At 39.9% G+C, this 25,625-nt stretch overlaps 1 protein-coding gene across 4 annotated transcripts in view; it reads left to right on the forward strand.

Moving 5' to 3' along the window:
• The window catches only part of ascc3 (activating signal cointegrator 1 complex subunit 3), a 162,678-nt gene that overhangs the window by 73,576 nt on the left and 63,477 nt on the right, over positions 1-25,625 (forward strand). For all 4 annotated transcript variants that reach the window (XM_083550585.1, XM_083550583.1, XM_083550582.1 and 1 more), the window contains exons 11-13: positions 4,092-4,256; positions 11,253-11,429; positions 12,627-12,698. In XM_083550585.1, coding sequence (XP_083406711.1) covers positions 4,092-4,256; positions 11,253-11,429; positions 12,627-12,698 — 414 coding nt within the window. The remainder of the gene's footprint in view (positions 1-4,091; positions 4,257-11,252; positions 11,430-12,626; positions 12,699-25,625) is intronic.

The raw sequence follows: 25,625 nt of genomic DNA on the forward strand, positions 1-25,625 counted from the left end.
GGTGCAGGTGATCATTACATATTGATCAGGGAAGATCATTGTCCAGCTTCACTGAGGACAAGTAGCAGGTTACAGCCTACCAGTGCTTCTATCGACTGTGCCCTTTCTTTCACTTCTGCTGTTCTTTTTATATATATATCTGTCCTTGTCGCTCTCTTTCCCCATCTCTCTCAATCTCACCCCCCACCTCTTTGTCTCTCTCTCTCTCTCTCTCTCTCTCTCTCTCTCTCTCTCTCTCTCTCTCTTGCTCTCTCTCTCTCTCGCTCTGTTTCTTTTTTCTCTCCCTCTCTGTGTCTGTCTTCCTCCCTGAGAGCTTGTCAGTCTCCAGCATTTGGATTTCTGCACATTGCCTTTTCTCTCATTTTCTTGTTACCATAGAAACTGTTCTACTGTAAAATGCCTCATACAGTGGACACACGGTGATACAAATGTCTTGCTTATTTGACGACTGAGTTTGGGCTGTCAGACAGGCTGGCGTGCATGTAGATGGAAAAATAATCATGTCTTTAAAAAAAATGGGAGTTATGGGGGGCATTCTTTTAGGCTATTGAATTACAGGATGTAGTCAAATTGCACATTCACGTAGACAGGGTTTATTAGTAGATGGAACTAGTGTCATTTCTCAGATACCGGCTGAAATAAGGTGCAAAATGAAGGTACAGTCTGGACGAAATGGATAATGAAGAAAAAAAAAACGAGTGATGCTCAGTTTTAAACGGTCGCCTGAAATTAATTACATCTGAGCCCGAAAAAGTGCTGTCCCGACCGTTAAGCCGGCACACGCATTAAACTGCACCGAATGGTCACTCGGGTACTGGTACTACAAGGGAGCAATGTCTTTACATTGTCTTTCGCTTCATAACTGTAAGATGAAAGAAAAATAAAAGCCGTATATCGCTTTCTTCCGTTATTTTGTGAGGGAAGTGAGGATATGAGTCAGTGCAGGCTGACCTTGCCCGGCAGGCCTTTTTTTTTCTTTTCTTTTCTTTTCTTTCTCTCTCTCTCTCTCTCTCTCTCTCTCTCTCTCTCTCTCTCTCTCTCTCTCTCTCTCTCTCTCTCTCTCTCTTTTTTTTATTTTTTTTATATTTTTTTTTCCCTTGCTGTATTCATACACTCTGCCTGTAATGAGTCTCAGAGTTAGGGCACGAACAGTAACCTTCTGTCTCCTATGCTCACTGTTTTGCTCTTGAGCCCTACTCCCTCCCCCACCTGCTCTGTGGAGCCAGTAAACAATGCTTCTCTGTGTAGAAGAAGGACACATGCAGCATGCAGAGCTGCGCACTTTGCATCAGCCCTTTCCAGCAGAGGAAATTGGACATGGTTTTCACATCAAATTTGATGTGATCGGGAAACAGTGAGAGTGCTCTGTCTCACACCTGCCACCAGGGCCGCTGTGAACATGCATGTGTGTGTGTGTGTGTGTGTGTGTGTGTATACATCTATATATATATATATATATATATATATATATATATATATTTGACCTGCAGGCTGAGGAAGCAACACGTTGATGTTCCGGCTCAGCTCAGAGTGCAGCTCTCTCCAGGACTGAAGCTGCTCTGTGAGTTTAAGCATGTTTTGAACAGCTGCCAGACTGACTTTCCAAAACCCAGGGCCACGTTCTCTTCCCTGAAGTTGAGACAGAGGTGAAACACTTCTGAGCTGAACTGCACTTGACTCCACAGTTAAAAAAAAAATAAAATTGCATTGATTCATTCTTTCTTCCCCATTTCATGTGAACTCCTGGGATTGGTTTGGTTGCTTAATGCTTTGTGTGAGCAAAATCCGACAAACCGTGAAAGAAGAGACGGCAATCTTTGAACTCCAAAGCGCCTCTATGTCAGGCTGCAGGAATGAGGAAGATGGTGCAGATGAAGTGAAAGGAAATGGTCTCAGAATGGCTGGAGGGAAAGAAAAAAAAAAGTCGTGGCAAAGCTTGAGCGTGCCAGTGAAGCAATGAATGCCTGCCATCTGTGATGTGGAAGATTTATTGTACATCTGATAGCTTGATTAGTACCATGAGCGCTAAATAGAGTGAAAGGGCTTGAAGCGTGGCCTGCTTGGGAACGACAAAGTGCTTGTAGCGATGAAGCAGAATTGCCATGCAGCCCTTGTTAGAGAATGTCTCGTGAATGCCATGGATACTCCTAAACAAAAACAAGATTACAAGATAACCATGTTTAATTTAGGCTTCAGATATTGGTTTGCTTGCCTCTCTTTTCTTCTCTCTTCTGCTATTTATCTCACTGATGATGCTTTTTTTAATATTTATTTATTTTTTTTGTCTTTGCAAAGATAGTTCATCTGTTGTTTGAATGTTTTTTCTTTTTTTTTCTTTTTGCATATACATTGTCTTTCCAAAGCATCAGTGCATCGCTACAAGCAAAACAACTCCCTGTTTTCCTTTCTCTCTCTCTCTCTCTCTCTGCCCACTCTAAAGGCTGATTATTGTTGCCATGGAAACAGTTGGCAGGCTGGGCAAGCATTTGGCAGCAGTGTCAGGTGCTTGTGTTTGTGTGTTTGTGTGTGTGTCATGCACACGTCTTCCTCCGGCCCAGGGTAAATATTTGCCGTTTGCTGGATAACAGAGCGGCAGGTTTCTTGCTTTACTGAGGGAGTTTTAATTAAGAGTTGTGTTGTGTTGTGTTGAGGGAATACCTGGCAATGCAGAGCTTTACAGCTTCCATCTCTGCCTCAAATATAGATTCCTCCACACACCCTGTAGTGGACGCCTCTATCTAAATATGCCCATTTGTAATCTTATCAACATATGAATCTAGAGTGATTGGCAGTTACTTTGGGTTTACAGTATACAGATGTTTGCAGTGGAAATGGTGCATTTATTAAGATATACTTATGTTTCACTTCAGTAGATGTAGACCTAAGAAAAGTCCATTTAACTTTCAAATACACATTTTTTTTCTCTTCAAGTTTTCTTATAATAGGATGCATTTTCTTTTCCTTTTTTTTTTTTTTTTTTTTTTTTTTTTTTTTGTTGTTAAAACTAATATATACAATATATACTGGAGTCCTCCTCCTGGTGGATACAAGATACTACTCATATTGTATGTGTTCTCTACAGTTTCTATCTTAAACTAATAATTTGTGTATAAAGAGTGTTGAATACTGTATGTGCTGCCCCCCTCCTGTGCATCTCCCCCATGTGGGACTGCACGTTGCTCCTCCTGAGTGTTGGCATGTCTGCACACTCAGTCCTCAGAACACATCTTGCGTTGTAATGTTTGGTGATTACTTTCAGATCAAAGCAAACCGTCTAGCTTATTGTACGCGATTTTTTTTTTTCCCCCCAACTCCCTCTTGCCAAGAAAACGCGCACTCCATCGGGCAAAGTGCTCGGATGCCGTCTTACTGTATAAAAAAACAATGCTGAGCCTTTATAAAGTCCTATACATTCTCTTTTCTTTGGCTTTGTACTGTAATTAAAGTGAGCACTTTGGCATAGCTACCTGGGTGCCAGGGCTTCCATTTAGATTAGCGGCAGTCTAATTAACGGCAGACGCGCACTTTCTGTTCCGGCGCCAGTCTCTAATGGCCAGGCAGATTGATTTAAATGCAAACTAGAGAGGATTTAATGAACTGCTTTTAGTGAAAGTGTTTAACAGGGATTTCCACACTCTCTGACATGTTGGCAAACTCCTGGGTTATAAATTAGGAATCGTTGTGCTTTTCTGCCTAAAATGTTGTTTAATTGCTTTGCAACAACTGAAGGAGATGGGTATTAAATGCTTATGCGCTTCCCTAAGATGCATGACATTAGTGTGAAACCAGTGGATGTTTAAATACCTTGATTGTATGTGATTTCTTTTGCGATGTGCTTGGGAAAAGTTGCCTTACACGGCATGCGGATTTTGTGCGTCTCTAATTCATTCGCGGCAACCTCGCACGTTCTCTCTTCAGGCTTATTTGTAGCAGACTTTGTGGTGTGTCTGGAAAGCCCTATTGAAATCCAACATCTTGCTGATAATAGTAGGATGAAACAATAGCATGAAATCTTCACCGAACAGGATCCAGCCTGCTCGGTCATACCCGGGTCAGCGTAGTTTGATTGACGTCCTGCTTATCTCTCGCAGATGTTGGTGACAACGCCGGAGAAGTGGGACGTGGTGACGAGGAAAAGCGTGGGAGACGTGGCTCTGTCCCAAATCGTCCGCTTGCTCATTTTGGATGAGGTGCACCTGCTGCATGAGGACAGAGGACCCGTCTTGGAGAGTCTGGTGGCCAGGACGCTTCGGCAGGTGAGCGCGTTTCCCCCTTTATGACACGTAATTCTATGCCTGCATTACCAGGAGTTCCAAATACAAGAATTCCAACGTTCTATGATCCACCAGTGTCTCAGTAAGGTTTTGATTCAAACATGCAACCACATAAGGTGCAATAATTACAAATGAATAACGGCTGACTGCATGGCCCATGCCGACCCTCACTCACAGGCATAGAAGAATGTTAAATCAACTCCACCGGTGTGCAGGGTTTGCCAGGTCCGGACAAAACTACATTTCAGAAGGGTAAAAAAATACAATTTAATTGATCCTAAAAATTCCGACATTGGAAAAAAGAGTGACGCATTATTATTATTATTATTTTTTTTTTTTTTTTTTTTTTTTCCTTCCTTCATTTTCAAAGTGTACTTTCATCGACTGTTAACCACCCACACATTAATGTTTCCAAAGAATTTATGTAGCTTTAAAACCATGACCTTGGCAACACTGCTGGGGTTACCCTCGAGGGGGCGTGGCTTAAGTCACAGAGCTTTCTGTAGCTCAAATGGGTTTTAAAATCTAGTGGTTTTTCTCGCGTTTGTCTCCTTCCTGCAGCTCTGCTGATTTCCTGTAACCTGGATTAAAACATCTAGATCTAAATGCTTGTTAATCATCTCTCTCAATTCTCTATGAGAGAGAGAGAGAGAGAGAGAGAGAGAGAGAGAGAGAAAGAGAATTCATTTGTCTTATGTACAGACGTACAATTAAATTTGTTGTGAGGCTACAGGAAAACTGCAGCAATTATTCAATATTACACAATAAAGAAAAGCAGAAATGAAAAAAATAGTAATAATGAGGCATCAGAAAGTTAATTATTTACAAGTGTGTACAGAACATGTATGTATGTATCAAATGAATATTTACATATATGACACATATTAGCATGAGGTACTTTTAAAAATATGGATGCTGGAGGTGTATAATGAGAGTGTATATCTTACAGTGGGAGTGCAAAAATACACTGTGTGTGTGTGTGTGTGTGTGTGTGTGTGTGTGTGTGTGTGTGTGTGTGTGTGTGTGTGTGTGTGTGTGTGTGTGTGTGTGTGTGTGTGTGAGAGAGAGAGAGAGAGAGATTTTCTTTTTTTTCACTCATTGAACTTTTGATATTTTTTCAGTCACTTTTTACGGTTATGTATATATTTATTTTTATTTGTCATGGATATTTTTTTGTGATTGTAGTATTATGAATCAGGGTACGAGTTTGAGAATTAAACATCATGTTTACTGAATTGTTTACTAGTTCATGTTCCTGATTTGGTTGCCTGTGTGTGTGTGTGTGTGTGTGTGTGTGTGTGTGTGTGTGTGTGTGTGTGTGTGTGTGTGTGTGTGTGTGTGTGTGTGTGTGTGTGTGTGTGTGTGTGTGTGTGTGTGTGTGTGCGTGTGTATGTTTGTGTACTCTCTCTTGCGCGATTATGCCGTGTGAGTGACAGAGCTGCGCTGATTATGATTGGCAGGCCCCCTTACAGGAATCAGTCTGGCCGTTTGGGATATTAGTATGATTATGCAAATCCTGACAGGCAGAGAGATGCGAGCCTGCGTTCTTGACTATCCCATATCCGTGTTCCGTTCCGCCGAGTGGCAGTCAGGTGTCAATCTCAAGGAGGAAATTAATAAATGAGCTAAAGAGGTATTGTGGAAAGGAGAGAGCCCTCTTGGCGATGGAGTTCCTCGGCAGAGCCTCGTCCTTCCTTTTCCTCAACTGTTCAAAGTACAGCATAGCTCTTGTGATTTCTAGTGTGGTTTTTTTTTTTTTTTTTTTTTTTTTTTATATGAGAGAGGAGAGATAAGCAAGTGAGAACAATCAGAGTGAAAGAGACAAATATGAACAAACAGACAAGAGCAAAAGAGCTTGATCCTTGATCATATCACATAAGGTGAACAGTGCAGTACACGTGAGTTGAGCTCACACGTTCAGTTTGTGATTGTGCAGTTAGCTTTTTATTAATTGTCATGTTTGGCAGGACAAATGCAAGAAAACACTTCTGTTTTTTGCTGTATGCTGAAGGTGTTTGGTTTCGATTTCGAAAGATGAACAAGACGAATGCGCACTGGTTGTGTTTCCTTCAGTTTTCTTTTCAGGAGGTGAAATGTTTTCTTTGGGTTAAGGGCCTTTGATTGACATGGCCAGTCTATAATCTTCCACTCTCCCCCGATGAAGTGCTGTTGCTGTGTTACTAGTGTGTTGTTGCAGTGTTGTGTTGCTGCATGATAAAGTTCCCTTCCATAAGATTGAATTAATTTTTCTGTTATTTAGAAGCTGAAATGTTTCCGTAAACTTCTGAATTCATTTAGATGCTACCATCGTGAGTTACATCGTCAATAAAGGTTAGTGTGAATGTTCCAGAAGCAGCCACTCAAGCCCAAGCAATGGCACCACCTCCACCATGCTTGACTATTGAGCTGACTTGTTTTGGATCATGAGCAGATCCTTTCTTTCTCCACAAGTTGGCCTTTCTATCACTGTCGTAGTGGTTAAACTTGGTTCCTGAACTCCTTGACCTTAACCCCACTGAACACCTTTGGGATGAACTAGAATGCAGACTTTAATAGTCAAAGCCAACTGAATGGGATGTTCAGCATGCAGCATATATTGACGTGAAGTTTGGGTGCCCAGAAACATTTTTTAATCTAGTGTAGGTTAATATATAGTGATTTCTTTTTTTCTTTTTTTTCTTTTTTTTTTTTTTGTGGAACCATGCAATAGGTAGTTGAGAGTAAAAATGCAGCCAGTTAGCCGACAGTCTAGCCCAGGGGTCTCCAATCTTTTCCAGAAAGGGCCAGTGTGGGTGCAGGTTTTCATTCCAACCAATCAATGGTCACACCTGATAGTCATTTACAATGACGATCATTAGATTTGAACACGTAGAATTTGGTGTGGACTCGCTTGGTTGGAATAAAAACCTGCACCCACACCGGCCCTTTCTGGAAAAGATTGGAGACCCCTGGTCTAGCCTTTTGTTTTGTGGGATTTTAGTTCTACGTTCGAAAACCTGAATCTAGCCATAAATGAATGAATAAATAAGTGTGATTTGGCATTGAGAACAGGAGACGCTTCTTTTTTGTTTCTTTTTTTTTCCAACTTATGTGCAATGTGCAGACATTATCCACTCCTCTCTCCGTCTCCAAATCTAGATGGGTTTAGACAGTTATTAAGAGCATTTCCTCTTTGGATTGGTGAAATATATTTGTTTTCTAAAAGAAAATGTGCCAATATCTAGTTGTAGGCAGAAAAACAGAATAAGTTTTGGTTTAAGTTTTAACTGGAGCTGGATTCCTCAGGCCATCGAGCAGTATTTGCTGCTACAGGCTGAAAAACACTGCAGAATTTGATCTTCCCATGATTTGCACAGTGAAATCCAAAACCTGTCTTTCTTAATCTTTGAATTATTGAAACAGTGCTTACTAAGCAAAAATTTTGCCTGCAGAAGTGGGAGGAGTTTTATCAATAAAACATGAATGAGAGGAGAAACTGCACTAAGTGAAAAGTGGCTTTTTACCTGTAAGCACATAAAAACAAACCTGACATCTAATGCTTATAGCATCTCTTTTAATCTAGACTATTCCCTGTGCTGGAATTCATTCAGATCATTGTGGCACCTCAATCTTATTGTAGATCTCTATCTGTTAGGAAAGCATGGCACTTCTTTTGGCTGTGCAAGCTGAAGTTTCTGGATAGAGACCATTCATGGAGCCCACTCCTCCAGCACGGCACACACACACACTCTGAAACCGGTACAAGTTTTATGATATTTGGCACGTTATAACCTCAGACCCACCACCTTCCTCGTGTTGAAGTACTTGTTGTTGTACAACTGCTTTTCTAATGACATGTTCTGGTTCCATCCAACTGCAAAACTTGGAGCTTTGTCTGTGTGGGCAGTAGTTGGTTTGAGTGGTTTGCATTTCGTAGCTCAGGTTGATACGTCAAAACTTTTCAGACTTTTCTTCTTTTTTTTTTTGGCTTTACTTTAGCGATGTTCCCAAATGTTTGTCATATAGAAACAGATACTCGGAGTATCTAGAGAAAACCTTCTAATAATGTGCATCAGGATTTTCTTGACTTAATTAAACAGGAGTTGTTTTTTCTGGGAAAACCCCACAAGAACTGCAGTTTTGAAACTGCTTTGACGCAGTCGTCCAGCCATCACAATTTGGCCCTTGTCAAACTCACTCAATCCTTACGCTTTTCCTGCTTCTAACACGTCAACATTGAGGACAAAATGTTCACTTGCTGCCTAATATATCCCACATACTAACGTCATAATGTTATGATGTTATACCTGGTATGTATGTATGTATATATATATATATATATATATATATATATATATACTTTATATACTTTATATATATACTTTATATATACTGTATATAATTGACAGGTGTACCATTGTAAATATATAAATGTGTACCATTACACCCCTATATATATTTATACACATTTATATATATCTATATACAGTAATCCCTCGACGTATCACGGATTGGACATCACACATCGGCAATATCGCAGGTTCTTATATGAAACATAACTATCTGACTATTGCCCCAAAATGTGCACCATCAACAGCTTCTAGCGTCAGAACTGGAAAACACTCTTCAAAAAACACTTTTGGACATACTTTGAAGCGGCAAGAGTTTTGCTGCTGTTGGCCGCATTACAGGGTGAATTAGAGCACAGTACATTATGGTCAAGTTATCCGATTGGGACGATACGTTCCGAAACCCCCGCCGATATCCGATTGATTACCGTCTAGATTATATACATATATCGCCTCTTTTATATTTCTTTCTTTAAATTTTTACTAAAACTGGTCAAACAGAAATGCGCACTGCATTAATAACATTAGTGCGGTATTAATGAATTTGCGTTAAGCTGTTATTAACGCGTTCATTTTGACAGCCCTAGTTTAAATATTTTTTTCAGCTTTTTTTGCAGCAATATAAGTGATAGTTGTTTTGTTTGTTTGTTTGTTTCTGTTATCTGACAGTGACAATCTGCTCCCTTGACTGCACCATTGTCAAATTATCACAAGATGATAATGGCAATTTGGTAATAAATAATACAAATAAAATTCACTAGTTAGTCTTGGATAATGATGGGCTAATTTATGTTCAGCTCCTGCATAATCCCAACCACAACCACCAAAGTCATGCATGCTAGATAACGTCATTGCATTTATTTATTTATTTTTTTTAAAACAGTGCATCTACAGTAACACTTAACAGAAGAGACAGCGCTAGCAGCAGCAGATAGTGACGTTTTATAATTAGGAACACTTGGAAGGTTTTCAGTTTGTTCTGACCTGCAATTTCTAACCATCAGATCTGAACACCGGCCGTTCCAATCCGTTCTCCGCCAAGTTTACAGGATCAAAGTTACAGAGTCCTGTTTTAAAGTGAATCTGCACACCTTGTGATCAGCAGCCGTGTTTGGCAGAAGTTGATATTGCCAGATTGGGGCGATTCATTAATATGTAAATTAGTTGTTATCAGGCAATTAGCGTTAATCGGGCAATAGGCATACTTTATTTTACACCCTGCCCTTTTTTAAATCCTTGCATGGGCAACATCGCAAACAATTCCTCTGAGGATCATTAATGCAGCCTTTCACACATAAAAATGCTTTCAGGGAGCCTGTTTATGAAGACAAGCCACACTTGTGTTTTTTTTTTTTTTTTTTTTTTTTTAATAGAGGACACACTGTAAAAGTGTCCTTCATATTGTGCCAAGGTAAAATACATTAAATGGATCTGGAATGATAGTTTGTGCTGTCTGGTAATATTCTAAATATGAAAACAGCATTTCAAGGGGACCCGTTTTTTTTTTTTTTAAAGAAAGAATTAAAGAAAGAGAAGCGCAGTTGAGTGCCAGCAAATAGGAATGTTAGCTTGCGTTCAAAAAGCTTGAGTGGAATAAAGAATGTGACACTTGAAAAATTCCTTGGTCAGATGTAAGCAGCTTGATAAGCTACTGTCTGCTCTTAGTCAGTGCAGCAGCCTTAATAAGGGTTTCTACTGTCACTCTGTCATCGATGAAAAAGCAATACGCCTTAAATCAGTCCGGAAAAACCTGACGCTTGAAAACGGATAAAGAGTGTAGGTGTTAGTGTTGGAGGCCGTCAAGGTGAACGGTGCTCTCAGCGGCTCGGTAGATGATCGGTAGTGATAAAAAAGAATCTAGTGGAAATTGTTTGTGGTGTATTGTTACAGTGGTCTGTGTTATTGCCATATATTTTTCACTTTGACTGCCAGATGTAAGAGTGTTTTAGCTTTGCTTTATACCTTCAGGCAGTGACTCAGTGGTGTGAGAGATCTAGATTACTAAGACAGCTAGTGCATCATATTAAAAGTCTAACCAATCTCCCTTGTCAAGAACACAACAGGAGGGATAGAGCTCTTTTTCTCTCTCTCTCTCTCTCTCTCTCTCTCTCTCTCTCTCTCTCTCTTTATCTCTCTCTCTCTCTCTCTTGCGCGCGCGCGCGCGCACACACACACACATGCCCTGTCGCTTTCTCTCGGTTTTGCTCTTTTTATAATCGTGAGTGTCCATTTTCTCTGGCTCTCGTTCATTAGTGGCCATTTGAAATGCAGAACGGTGCACTTGACGTGACGGCCCGCGCTCGGTGCCACGTCGCTTCAATCAACCTATAAAATGCATTTGCTGAGTGTTTGAGCAAGCGGCTCAATAAATTCTGACTTTTGCGTACGCTATTCATATTCATAATCAGATCTGTAACAAAGGAGTCTGATTTTTTTTTTTTTTTTTCTTTTTATCGAAATGTAAAGCGTGTAACGAGCCACTCACCAGTTAAAATAAAGCCGTAGTCTATTTCATCATTCTCACGCCGCGTTGCCGAACAGCTTGTTCCCGTGCCTCACCTGTCTGTTTTGGAATGCATTGTAAATCCCAGTGTTTTCAAAAATCTGTCTTTCCATCCGGTGACTGGTGCTACATTGTTTATTTGCGCAGGTGGAGTCAACTCAGAGCATGATTCGCATCCTGGGCCTGTCTGCCACGCTGCCTAATTACTTGGACGTGGCGTCATTCCTGCATGTGAACCCCTACATTGGCCTGTTCTTCTTCGACAGCCGCTTTCGCCCTGTTCCCCTTGGACAAACGTTTGTTGGAATTAAAAGCACAAATAAGGTATGGATACCATTTTTATCTCACTATTCAAATGAAATGCGGTGTCATGACAGCAGACCTGCCAGCCTTCATCTCTTTTGCATGGGAGCTCTGCTCCCCGATAACAAGGTTTTACAATGATGGACTATGTGTCCTGAACTCTCAGATGCACTGTGGAAGCCCTGGCACACCTTCTAATCACCTAACATGATTCCCTGTTTGGGGCTGTGCTCTTGTCTTGACCTAATTTTCCTGCTTGAAGGATGCATAGAAGTTGTGAAGAATGATTTAATCAATAGTGAAATCAAATCTAGCAAACTAAACTATTAGATAAAAATATATTCACTAGGTGCATTAAAATTCATCCAAATCCTATAATGTACTTTTGGAGAGAAAAAAATTGATTTTAACTTAAAAAAAACAAACAAACAAAAAAAAAAAAAACACTGGTTGGAAAGAACTGTCAGACTTTACAGTTACAAATTAAATCCAATTCTAATGATACCGATCATTAGATTAGTGATTACAAAAGCCGTTTTTTGTTTTTTCCCAGCAGAGAAGCGCTGAAACAATTTGAGCAGCAGCTCATCGGACATCATCAGCCATGTGGAAACATTTGACTGTTTCTACAATGAATATTATACAAGTAATTTGTTAAAAAGGCAATATTCGTCTCCTTTATATTTTGTAGCCTTATGCAAAAATTCTGTAAATTGAATTACAGCTGGCCGTTCTCTTATAAAGCCCAGATCAGTGGTGATTTTCAGTGATGACTGACCTTCTGTTTCTTCACACATGATCTTTGGAGCCTTTTGGGTTTTTACACCCCTCTCTTCCCAAGGTTTCTTCCCCAGATGCTTAATACGGCCCTTTATGGAGGCCACGGTGCCCTTTTGGAACCTTAAATGCAGCAAATTTGTTCGTGTCGAGGCACAAATCTGCGAAAGAATACAATCCTGTCTAGGAACGCTGCAGTTCCTTTTACCTCATGACTTGGGTTTTGCTCTGATAAGCATTTTTGTCTGTTAGGCATGTGACCTTTTCCAAATGGTGCTCAATCGATTGGATTTGCCACAAGTGGACTATTTTTGTGAGACGAAGTATTTTTGCATGCAACAAGAACAATGAGAAAACAAGGGATGTAAAACTTTTATATACTTTGAAATATGTCTTCATTGAAAACCTACAACATCTGTGTATTGTGTGTTCCATGTTCAGATCCAGCAGATGCACGACATGGAGGAGGTCTGCTACGACAAAGTACTGCAGCAGATTAAAGCTGGACATCAGGTATTGTGTGTGTTGTTTGTTCCCCCCAGTGTCATCATTAACCACAGCTTGAAAGTCATATGTACTAAGGACGGTTTGTTCATGCACAAGCTTCCCTGAAGAGAATAGGGGGAGAGAAAAAAATCACCACACAGTCCATCTCTTGGCAGCTTATTGTAGTTTTATTGAAAAGAATGAAAAAGCCCTGGAGTATGGATATGTCCATTGTACGAGTCCAAATTCTGATAATGACTTATTAAATCAGATCCAGCATGGCTCAGTCTGTTCTCTAGCATCTCGCAGACTTCTCTACTCCGGGGCAGCTTGTGACTCATACCTCTTGCTGAACTCAATTTCAGAGATGCGCAAATCACTAAACTAAAAGACGCTTACCCACCACATCCATGCCCAGAGAATTATAATTGCTGCTCACTCGCTTGTTCCTCCTGCTTGATCCGAGATTGTTTTTCCACAGGGTTTTTTTGTTTTTTGTTTTTTCCAGATTTCTCTCCAGTGTCAATCATTTGCCAATTCACATCCATTCAAACTCTAATCATGAAGTTTGATTGTTGTCAAATGAACGGTGCGCTGCAATATAAAGGCGATTTTATTATTTTTTTTTATTTTTTTGCCTTTTTTTTCCATCTGGTTTGAAAGCAGGTGACCTGTGAGAAACGTAACAAATCAGCGTGCACGTAAATGATGTCAGCTAAAGACTGAATGACTTAAAACATAGTCCGTATCTCTCTAGCACAGGAGTAAACAGTAAGGGTGTCTATTTTGGTCATTCTGACAGCTCGGGTCCATGGCAGATAAAATAAATAATGACTCCATTTCCAAGGTACGGGCTTGATTCTATATTGTGTAGCATGCTTGTGCAAAATATACACAGATTTGACGAAAAAGAAAGAAAATGACCAGTTGTGTTTGGCAGCCTGAGAAAATGCTTTTACTCCTATATATTTTTAGCTGTATTCGCTATATAGATGGACACCCTTGAATCATTTTTGCGTTTTTTGAGCATCCCATTCCACATTCAGTCCCTATTTGTTGTTAGAATCTTCTGGGAAGATGAACCACTAGATTTTGGAGTGGGCTTGTGGAGATTTACAGCCACAAGGTGTTAGTAAAGTCAGGAGGCCTGGGGTGCAGTCAGCGTTCCAGTTAATCCCAACACTTTTTAATAGGGTTGAGGTCAGATCTCTATATCAGGCCACTCAAGATCTTCCACTCCATTCCATATCTTATTGGATATACCGAGGCATTGTCATGTACTATCAGGTTTGTTCTAAAATGAACAGATTAGAGGGAATAATGCCAAGGAAATTAGACATTTTTTTTTTTTTTTTAGAATGAACTGATTTAAAAGTGATCCCATGCGCTTCTGGGTAGCACTGGATAGCGGGATTATAAGTCAAACTGTATTAAGTATGCTAAGAGGATGAGATTTAAACATTGGAATTTTTGGAAAGTGCAAATTTGTGGTATTCGTGTAAGACCATCTACAGCAGCAGAATAGCTAATTAACCTCCAGCATGCATTACCTGCATCACACTTCCCTGAGTTGCAAAATTGGCCAATATTGCACTGTGTAGGTCCTGCAACATCTGTGTTGCACATTATTGCATCATCAATCGGTGCAAACCTGTAATGGCGCGAAGAGTTGCTTCTTTTCTTTTTCTTCATTTCATTGTCATGATTGAATGTTACCGTCTCTTTAAAAAAAAATTGTCACTCGTTAGAAACCCTCATGCAGAAATGAAACTAATCGCCAAAATGGCAAATTTTCCACATAGCTAATTATTATTGACCAGAGAAAAAGTTATAGATAGAGATATAGTTAGAGATATAACTTAAAAAAGTGTGTGTGTGTGTGTGTGTGTGTGTTGTTTGCTTGCTTGTGTGTACATGCATGTCTGCTTGCCCCTTATGTCTTTTTATCTCCCACACTCACAAACTCAAAAGGGACAAGAAAAGCTGTGAATTCAGCCCGCTCTTATTCTGCCCATCTGCTCACAGTAATGAGCTTCCCGTGTCCCCCTACACACACACGCGCACACACGCGAGCACGCACACACACGCGCGCGCTTGGCGCATTACCCGCTTGCGTGACAGTCAATACTCAATCATTTTTTCAATTTAAAAAATGCTCAATAGTCTGTAGTGATGAAAACTTGTAATAATAAAGCCCCCACAATCGGCCTGTGAGACTTTCACCTGAACAATGTTTTTTAAAACTCTTTGCTTGTTCATGAGTCATAAGTCCGTGCGCAGAAATCTAAAGTCCAGTCCTTTAGGTTATGGGATTAAAGTACAGTTGAATTACTGTCTTCTGGCCCCAGAGCACGCAACAGCACATCATCACGTAAAATCCTTAATAACTCCGAAACTGCATATTGCATCCTTGACTCCTGGCCTGTGGCTATTAAAAGGGAATGATTGCCAATGAAAAGTAATGAACATTTGCTTTCAGTGCTATGGCTGCACAACAGTGATCAGTGTTGCAGGTAATTCATTTAATTAGCATAAACGCTACCTGAATATCTTTGTCTTAAGGTGGTAAAGCAAGTAAAAATGGTGAGAGGCTCGGCCGAGGCAGGGTAAAAGATCATATGAATTTCTCACCATCTACCAAAATGTGCATTACAATTACAGCATGGTATTTACACCATCTGCTTCAAAAACTTCAGACTTCTCAAACCATGGCCAACATTTCATGCCCACCAACACTTAATACATAACTCCCAGCTGAACGGCTGGCATTGTAGAGTTCGTCTAAATGTTTAACGCAGTGGGTTTTTTAATGGTTGTTATTATATTACAGCACTGGGTTTAAACACAAATTATTATTTTTTTTGTTAGTTATATATATATATATATATACAGTGAGGAAAATAAGTATTTGAACACCCTGCTATTTTGCAAGTTCTCCCACTTAGAAATCATGGAGGGGTCTGAAATTGTCATCGTAGGTGCATGTCCACTGTGAGAGACATAATCTAAAAAAAAAAAAAATCCAGAAATCACAATATGATTTTTTTACTATTTATTTGTATGATACAGCTGCAAATAAGTATTTGAACACCTGAGAAAGTCATTGTTAATATTTGGTTCAGTAGCCTTTGTTTGCAATTACAGAGGTCAAACGTTTCCTGTAGTTTTTCACCAGGTTTGCACACACTGCAGGAGGGATTTTGGCCCACTCCTCCACACAGATCTTCTCTAGATCAGTCAGGTTTATGGTCTGTCGCTGAGAAACACGGAGTTTGAGCTCCCTCCAAAGATTCTCTATTGGGTTTAGGTCTGAAAACTGGCTAGGCCACGCCAGAACCTTGATATGCTTCTTACAGAGCCACTCCTTGGTTATCCTGCCTGTGTGCTTCGGGTCACTGTCATGTTGGAAGACCCAGCCTCGAACCCATCTTCAATGCTCTAACTGAGGGAAGGAGGTTGTTCCCCAAAATCTCGCAATACATGGCCCCAGTCATCCTCTCCTTAATACAGTGCAGGCGCCCTGTCCCATGCGCAGAAAAAGACCCCCAAAGCATGATGCTACCACCCCCATGCTTCACAGTAGGGATGGTGTTCTTGGGATGGTACTCATCAATCTTCTTCCTCCAAACACGTTTAGTGGAATTATGACCCAAAAGTTATATTTTGGTCTCATCTGACCACATGACTTTCTCCCATGACTCCTCTGGATCATCCAAATGGTCATTGGCAAACTTAAGACGTGCCTGGACATGTGCTGGTTTAAGCAGGGGAACCTTCCGTGCCATGCATGATTTCAAACCATGACGTCTTAGTGTATTACCAACAGTAACCTTGGAAACGGTGGTCCCAGCTCTTTTCAGTTCATTGACCAGCTCCTCCCGTGTAGTTCTGGGCTGATTTCTCACCTTCCTTAGGATCATTGAGACCCCACGAGGTGAGATCTTGCATGGAGCCCCAGTCCGAGGGAGATTGACAGTCATATTTAGCTTCTTCCATTTTCTAATGATTGCTCCAACAGTGGACCTTTTTTCACCAAGCTGCTTGGCAATTTCCCCGTAGCCCTTTCCAGCCTTGTGGAGGTGTACAATTTTGTCTCTAGTGTCTTTGGACAGCTTTTTGGTCTAGGCCATGTTAGTAGTTGGATTCTTACTGATTGTATGGGGTGGACAGGTGTCTTTATGCAGCTAACAACCTCAAACAGGTGCATCTAATCCATTTAGGATAATAAATGTAGTGGAGGTGGACATTTTAAAGGCAGACTAACAGGTCTTTGAGGGTCAGAATTCTAGCTGATAGACAAGTGTTCAAATACTTATTTGCAGCTGTATTATACAAATAAATAGTTTCAAAATCATATATTGTGATTTCTGGATTTTTTTTTTTAGATTATGTCTCTCACAGTGGATATGCACCTACGATGACAATTTCAGACCCCTCCATGATTTCTGAGTGGGAGAACTTGCAAAATAGCAGGGTGTTCAAATACCTATTTTCCTCACTGTATATATATATATATATATATATATATATATATATATATATATATATATATATATATATATATATATATATAAAATTAGTATAAATATACAGGTGATGGGGATGTTGTCTAATTGGTGAGATGGATAAAGCAGTAAGGCAGACAGTAAAAGTGATAGACAGATGGTTAAAAGGCAGTCTGCACAATATTTCAGACAAGCTGAAACCTATTACAGTCAGCTTCACATTGTGTAAGACTATACTGAGAAAGTAGGCTTTCTTATTTTATTTTACTTTAGTTTTGTTTGAAGTATACTTTAGCACTGCTAAATAGTTCTCTACTTTCTTTATTTGACCAGCTAGTCTAAAACTAATGCTAAACATTAACCGTTATAAACCTTTTATATAGGCTCGGTCTGTATTTAATGTTTTTATAGGTATTGAATATACACAGCCTGTAGGTGGAGGTTGGACTGCATCAAGGATCGGCTCTGAGCCCTTTCCTGTTTGCAGTAATTATGGACAGGTTGACTGATGAAGTCAGACAGGAGTCTCCATGGACTATGATGTTTGCGGATGATATTTTGATTTGTGGTGAGAGTAGTGAGCAGGTTGAGAAGAGCCTGGAGAGTTGGAGATATGCGCTGGAGAGAAGGGGAATGAAAGTCAGTAGAAGTAAGACAGAGTACATGTGTGTGAATGAGAGGGAGGACAGTGAAGTGGTGCGGTTGCAGGGAGAAGAGGTGGAGAAGGTGGAGGAGTTCAGGTACCTGGGGTCAACAGTACAAAGTAATGGAGAGTGTGTTAGAGAAGTGAAGAAAAGAGTGCAGGCAGGGTGGAGTGGGTGGAGAAGAGTGGCAGGAGTGATCTGTGATAGAAGAGTATCTGTGAGAGTGAAAGGGAAAGTTTATAGGACTGTGGTGAGACCTGCGATGTTGTATGGATTAGAGACAGTGGTATTGAGTAAAAGACAGGAGGTGGACCTGGAGGTAGCAGAGCTGAAGATGTTGAGGTTTACGTTGGGAGTGAGGAGGATGGACAGGATTAGAATTTAGTTTATTAGAGGGACAGTGCATGTAGGACGTTTTGGGGACAAGGTGGGGAGGCAAGATTGAGATGGTTTGGACATGAGCAGAGGAGGGACTTAAGGTTTTTTTGTTAGGGGAATGCTGACCTCATTCTTTGGGCACATAACGTTGCTGAACCTACTGTAGACCTGACCCCAGATCATAGCACTGCCCCCACAGGCTTGTACAGTAGGCACTAGGCACTCTCTTCTTACCTTGATGCGCCCATCATTATGAAACAGGGTAAATCTGGACTCATCAGACCACATGATCACCTTCCATTGATCCAGTGTCCAATCTTAATGCTCCCAAGCAAATTTAAGCCTTTTTTCCGATTTGCCTCACTGATAAGTGGTTTTCTTAAGGCTACACAGCTGATTAGTCCCAATTCCTTGAGTTCCCTTGGCATTGTGCATGTGGAAATGTTCTTACTTTTACTAATAAACATAGCAGTGAGTTCTACTGTTTTTTTTTACTTTTTGATTTCACGATCATTCGAGAATTTTTTGCGACCACATTTCTTCCTCAAGGATGATGGTTCCCCACTGTACTTCCAGTTTTTAATACATTGGACAGTTCTTAACCCAATTTCAGTAGTTTCAGCAATCTCCCAAGATGTTTTCTTTGCCAAAAATCGGACCCTACTGAAACAGATTAACATCTTTTCCACGACTACAGTACGTGTCTTCCGACATGGTTGTTTAAGAAATCACAAGCAACTCACTGCATCAGTTAGTGTTAAATAACTTGTTGCCAGATGAAGCATAATCATCCATGCAGTAATTATCCAATGGAAGGCTCTTACCTATTTGCTTTGTTAAATACAGGTGTTCATTTTTTATTATTTTTTTTTGGATGGTTACTATGAAGTTACTATAAACTGTACTGGAGCCTCTTTGCATGCGGTAAAATATAATTTCTCTTCACCCAAACATGTTTCAGCAATGCCCACATGCACAAAGCAAACTCCATGACAATATAGTTTACATGTGTTGGAGTGGAAGATATTTACTAAGTGAAAGTACTAACACACAGTACTAAAAAGTTTTGACCATGAGACGAAATCTTTTGTTCCGCGAATGACGAGCTTTTCAAGCGGATAAATAAAAAATGTATTTTTCTCATTGTAGTATAGACTGAAAGATGTATTTTAGGCTTGTGACACAGTCATGTGACCTATTGTCTGTCTGTGTGCTTTTTTTTTTTGGACAATTCTAAGAAACAGAATATAAAGTTTCCAGGCCACAACGACTTATGTTTTTACATGCACGCAGTGCAGGCTTGTAGCGTTTTCAAATGTTTCACTGCAGACTGACAGGCTAGTGTAAAGGGAAAGAGTCTTTTAATAATAAAACAAAACATTTTCAGATCTTTATGGATTATTGTGGACATAGTGTAGTCTTTGTACTCCCGCAATTATTTTTTCCCCATCCAGTTATTAATTTAGATTAAAGGCCAAAACCCATAGTGTTTCTATATCATTTTACACAGAAGATTGATTAAGTCAGATGTGTAGATTTTTACCAGCATTACAGCACTGTGATATGTTAGTAAGTCCACCCACACTGTACAGAGGCATGAGTGGAAATGAGGGCAGACGCTATGCTGTGATTCTGCTGTGAATTCTATATCGTGTGTGGTTGTTAAGTTGTAGTGTTCTATGGGCTCTTTGGATATTATTTTCTGCTAATGTTCGGCAGGTCCAATAGAACGAGGAAGTGGGCCACATTTTACTCTAGACACATGCGCCATAAATCTCCAGTATGTACGCTAGAGGGATTCCTCTCTGGTGTCAAAACATTACCGTGAGCTCCTTATTAAGGATTAATCTCATGACTGAGAGAGTACTAGATATACACTCCCTTTCCTTCTTAGCGAGGACTGGTCTTTTATCTAGCGTGCTGTTGTTAGCGAGGACCGTCATCTGTTTTATTGTGATCTTGGAGCTCAGTGATTGTGACCAGCCTGCTGATGTCGTAGCCTGAGCGCGTTCGACCAGAACACAGAGGTGCTGATGCTCATAATTCTTTCGGGGATGACGATGTAAGAAGTGTCAGAGCCGGTGTATGCTTTGATTTATAAATTCCAACAAATTCAAGCCCAGCCGCTCTGTTTGTCTGTGTAGAGCAGAATGTCCCGGGCAAGTTACGGTAGGAACATGATGTTTTGAAGGATTTTTGATTAGTTTTTTGGGGTTTTTTTTCATAAAAAAAAAATAAAAAAAAAGAATCCAACACAATTTACCTTTAAAAAATACATTTCATATGCTTAACCAATTTCTTGTCACTAGGTAAAAAACAGTAAGCTTTAGAAAAGATGACCATGCAAAGCAAGCTGCGTTATATCTGAACAAATAAAGCAGTCATTTCAGCCTGTTGCTGTGAGCCTGGGTCAGGTGAGCTTTTAAAGAAAATGTGCATGCACAGCTCAACTCTTATTCCCATGTGTAAAGTGGAACAATTCTATTAGAATACCAGTGAATTCAGGATTCATGTATACTATTCACTCATAACCGGGTTTTTATTATTTTTTTTATTTTTTTTTATCAAAATTGACGCTGATTGGTTTCCGTTTTAAGCAGCTGGGGCTGTTTTGTGTATCTGCAGTAGATTGGTGATTTCTAGGCATGCTGCCACAGCACCATTGAGAGATGCTCCTCTCTCAGCTTGATATTAAATTGTCAGAACTGCCGGTGACATATATTAATTTCATCTGGGCGCATGATGGATGGAATTTTCTTTATGAAATACCCCCTTTAGCTCCTCTGTCGAGACCTGGGCCGGCAGACAGAGCATTAATAAGCTTAAGGAAGATTTCAGTAACAGCTTGAGCCTTTGCTCCCTCAAGGCTTCGACATGATAAAAACAACCCACTAAATAACATTTGGTGCAGAGGTCCCTGGACCTTTTCTAGCCATTTTTTTTAATAAAAAAAAAAGTGAAAAATGTTAAAAGGTAAAAAAGCAGTATATATTTTGTTCAAATCCACTTTTTTTTTTGTTGAGCAATTTGGGATATTTTGCAAATATATGGAAACTCATACAAAAACACACTTTTCAACCGTAATGAGCAGAAGAGCATCTCGGAACACCGAATACAGTATGTTAAACCATACGCCTTGGGGCTACAACAAGCAGAACACTACATCCAATTTTCACTCCTGTCTGCCAAGAACAGAAATATGGAGCTTAAGTAGGTGCAGGCTGATTAAAACTGACCAGTTGGAGAAATGGTCTGATGAGTCTTAATTTTTGCTGCCTCATGAAGATGGTAGTACAATTTGGCTCCAGCGTCATGAATTCATTGTCCAAAACTGCCTTGTCTTAATGCAGAGGTGTCCAAGCTTTTTTCTGTCAAGGGCCAAACATGATTGAGGGCCACGGGCTGAAAGAAAATTTGCATTATAGCTTTTATATTAAAATGAAAGTTGCCAAGGTTTCTCATATTTATGATTATATAATATTTAAAAAAAATAAATACCCTACAGATTAATCTGCTTAACTAATCTTACTTTCAGAGATTTCTAGTCCATGTAAACTTAAGTAGTAAAGAAAGTTTAATGCCTAATACAGCTGTTCAGACCGAGCTATTCAGTGATATGCTTGTCAAATTAGTGCCTTCTAATGAAAATATGAAGCTGCTCTTCATTTAAAAATGTTCTAAATTAGGCTTATTCAAATTTACTTATATTCTCTCATTTCTTTACAATTCTCAGCCTTAAAATAAAACTTAATATTGAAAAGAATTTCTAAAAAAAAATTATATTAAATATCAAATTATAAATGAGGATATGTATTAGTGGCTTTTCTCCCTCTCTCTCTCTCTCTCTCTCTCTCTCTCTCTCTCTCTCTCTCTCTCTCTCTCTCTCTCTCTCTCTCTCTCTCTCTCTCTCTCTCTCTCTCTCTCTCTCTCTCTCTCTCTCTCTCTCTCTCTCTCTCTCTCTCTCTCTCTCTCTCTCTCTCTCTCTCTCTCTCTCTCTCTCTCTCCCCTCATGTATGGAATGGCAGGCAAATAAAGTCACCATCTCTGTATTAATGTACCAGTTCAGGCTGGTGGAGGTGGTGTAGTGATGTTTTTGGCTAATCCATTCAAGAATTGTTAAATTGTATATTTGCATATATTTTTATTTGCATATATTGTTTATTTTACCTGCTCATTCTCTTTATAAGCCACAGATTACCCATTGTATTTATGTAACTAATGAGAATAGGGAATAGATTTAGATTAATCACATACGTATGTTCAAGCTCAGCTTTATCTTGTATCATAAAGAAACTCTACACAGTGTAAGGCTTCTCATGAGCAGTTAAAGGAGATAATGCAGAATCTTATCTGAGTGTTTCTCTGCATGATGTAATGTTTAATTGCCTTAAAATCCGAGCATCTTTATTTCATACATTGATGAACACTGTAAATGAATTGCTTATTACTGTAGATCTGGAACCAGTATCTGTGTGTTTTGTGCTTCTACGAGCCTGTGAGTGTCTCAGTTTTGTATTAGGTTGTGTTGCAGGAACTGAGTGTCCTCGAGTAGACTGTATTAGTTCCATTTTTTTTCCCCAGGCCTTTTCATCAGTAAAGACACAGTTTATTATATCAGCGTGCAACACCCAGGCTTTTGGGGAATTGAGAAAACCAAGGTGATCTGACCTCCTTATTCTGCTGCAGTTTCACACTGCTGACTGCACACAGAGTAAATACTGGTGTGTGCCTGTGCAGAGTCCACAGCTGAGCGAGAAGAAGAACCTGCACTGTGTTTGTACTGTTGAAATGTTGAACTTTCTAATAAGAGATGCTATTTTGAATCTCTGCACTATACAGCATTGATTCTCATAAGCCAAAAAATTATTCATTTTTCTGTATTTAGTTCGGCAAACTTTTTAACATAAAGTTCTACTGACCAGCTGATCTGATTATTACCAGTCTTTTCCAATAGATGTCACTTCACTATTTACCTGCCATTAACTTACAACCGAAATCTTGTTGACGAAATCATTCGGCGTTCAACATAGTGTGGTTGCAAGCACTTCTTCTTCTTCTTCTTCTTCTGGCTTCTCCCATTAGGGGTCTCCACAGCCAATTATCCGTCTCCATACCCCCTGTCCTCTACATCTGCCTCTTTCAACCCAACTACCTGCATGTCTTCCCTCACCACATTCATAAACCTCCTCCTTGATCTTCCTCTTATCCTCCTTTCTGGTGGCTCCATCCTCAGCATTCCCCTACCGATATACCCCATGTCCCTCCTCTGCACGTGTCCAAACCATCTCAATCTCGCCTCCCCACCTTGTCTCCAAAACGTCCTACATGCGCTGTCCCTCTAATAAACTTATTTCTAATCTTGTTTATCTTCGTCACTCCCAACGAAAACCTCAACATCTTCAGCTCTGCTACCTCCAGCTCTGCCTCCTGTCTTTTACTCAATGCCACTGTCTCTAATCCATATAACATCACAGGTTTCACCACAGTCCTATAAACTTTCCCTTTCACTCTTGCAGATACCCACAAATCACTCCTGCCACTCTTCTCCACCCACTCCACCCTGCATTACTTTGCACTGTTGACCCCAGGTACCTGAACTACTCCACCTTCTCCACCGCTTTTCCCTGCAACCGCACCACTCCACTGCATTTACACTCATGTACTCTGTCTTACTCCTTCTGACTTTCATTCCCCCTCTCTCCAGCACATATCTCCACCTCTCCAGGCTCTTCTCAACCTGCTCACTACTCTCACCACAAATACCAATATCATCCGCAAACATCATAGTCCAGGGAGACTCCTGTCTGACCTCATCCGTCAACCTGTCCATCACCACTGCGAATAGGAAAGGGCTCAAAGACGATCCTTGATGCAGTCCAACCTTCACCTTGAACCAGTCTGTCCTTCCTGCTGCACACTTCACTGCTGTCACACTGACCTCATACATGTCCTGCACCACCCTCACACACTTCTCTGACATACCGCAACTCCTCTCTCTGCACTCTGTCGTATGCTTTCTCTAAATCCACAAATACACAATGCAGCTCCTTCTGACCTTCTCTGTACTTCTCCCTCAAAATTCTCATAGCAAGTAATGTGTCTGTGGTGCTCTTCCTCAGCATAAAGCCATACTGTTGCTTACAGAATAGTGTGGCTGCAAGCACATCGGCAATAAAAAAATAATACAGGAGCTCGTCTGTTGGATCGGACCACACGGACCAGCCTTTGCTTCCCACGTGCGTTAATAAGCCTGGGATGCTCATGACCCCGTTCGCTGGTTCACCACTGTTTCTTCCTTGCACCACTTTTGATAAATACTGACCACTGCAGACCGGGAACATCCCACAGGGGCTGCAGTTTTGAAGACGTTCTGACCCAGTCATCTAGCCGTCGCAATTTGGCCCTACTGAAACTCACTCAATTCTTTACGCTTGCCCATTTTTCCTCCTTCTAACACAATGTTCACTTGCTGCTTAATATATCCCACACACTAACAGGTGCCATGATAAAGAGATAATCAGTGTTATTTACTTCACCTGTCATAATGTTATAATGCTATAATGTTATGTTTGATCAATGTATAGGTCTGTGGCCATCATAGTTTCCTTTTATTACTTTGCTATTTGTAATCAAGGTGTTTTCTCGACAGGTTTTAAAAAACTCTTTCCAAATTGTGTTGGTATTAAAATCTGAATCTGAAATTCAATTCGAGCGTCGTATCGAGATCTCGGGAATTTCATTAGAATTGAATCGGAGCGTTCGTGCTGAAACGCAGCTCTTTCTAAGTAGAAAAGTGAAAAAAAAACATACAGTTAGGGGTGTTCTACTATTTGTTCCTTAGTCATAGTGCAATATAAATGATTCAAAAAGACAAACATAGTGACTTTTGTTCTGCTTAACATAATTCATATATATGATTTTAGACTCGCTGTTTTTTCTTAAATGCTAATGTGCAGCTAATCTAAATCACAGCTTCATTAAATCGTCACAGAGAAGAGAAATTATACAATACACATTTTCATCCTTATATTTTAAATATTATCAGCTGCTTCACAATTCATTTCATATCTGATACACTTATATCATATAAAAAAGGCTTTATTAGCACTACAATATGGGCTTATTGTTTACACAAATACTGGAAAACAAATAGAATAATAAATAGCATTAACATTGTTCAAAATTTCTCTTCTCAACTTTATGACATTTATATAAACACGCTTGTGTTTCTAGATTAATATAAAACAGGGGACTCAAATTTTGGTTAACATTTGCTTGTCATTTTGTGATATTTGAGTAGCCTTGTGTGTCCTGGAACAGGCAACACGATGACACATGTCTTTGAAATTACAATATCACAAGGTCAATAAAAAATTGAGCAGGAGTATAGAGGTGGAGTTGGATGTGTTGTATTAATATAAAGGATT

This window comes from Silurus aristotelis, assembly GCF_946808225.1.
Source record: "Silurus aristotelis genome assembly, chromosome: 1".
Classification (NCBI taxonomy): Eukaryota; Metazoa; Chordata; class Actinopteri; order Siluriformes; family Siluridae; genus Silurus; species Silurus aristotelis.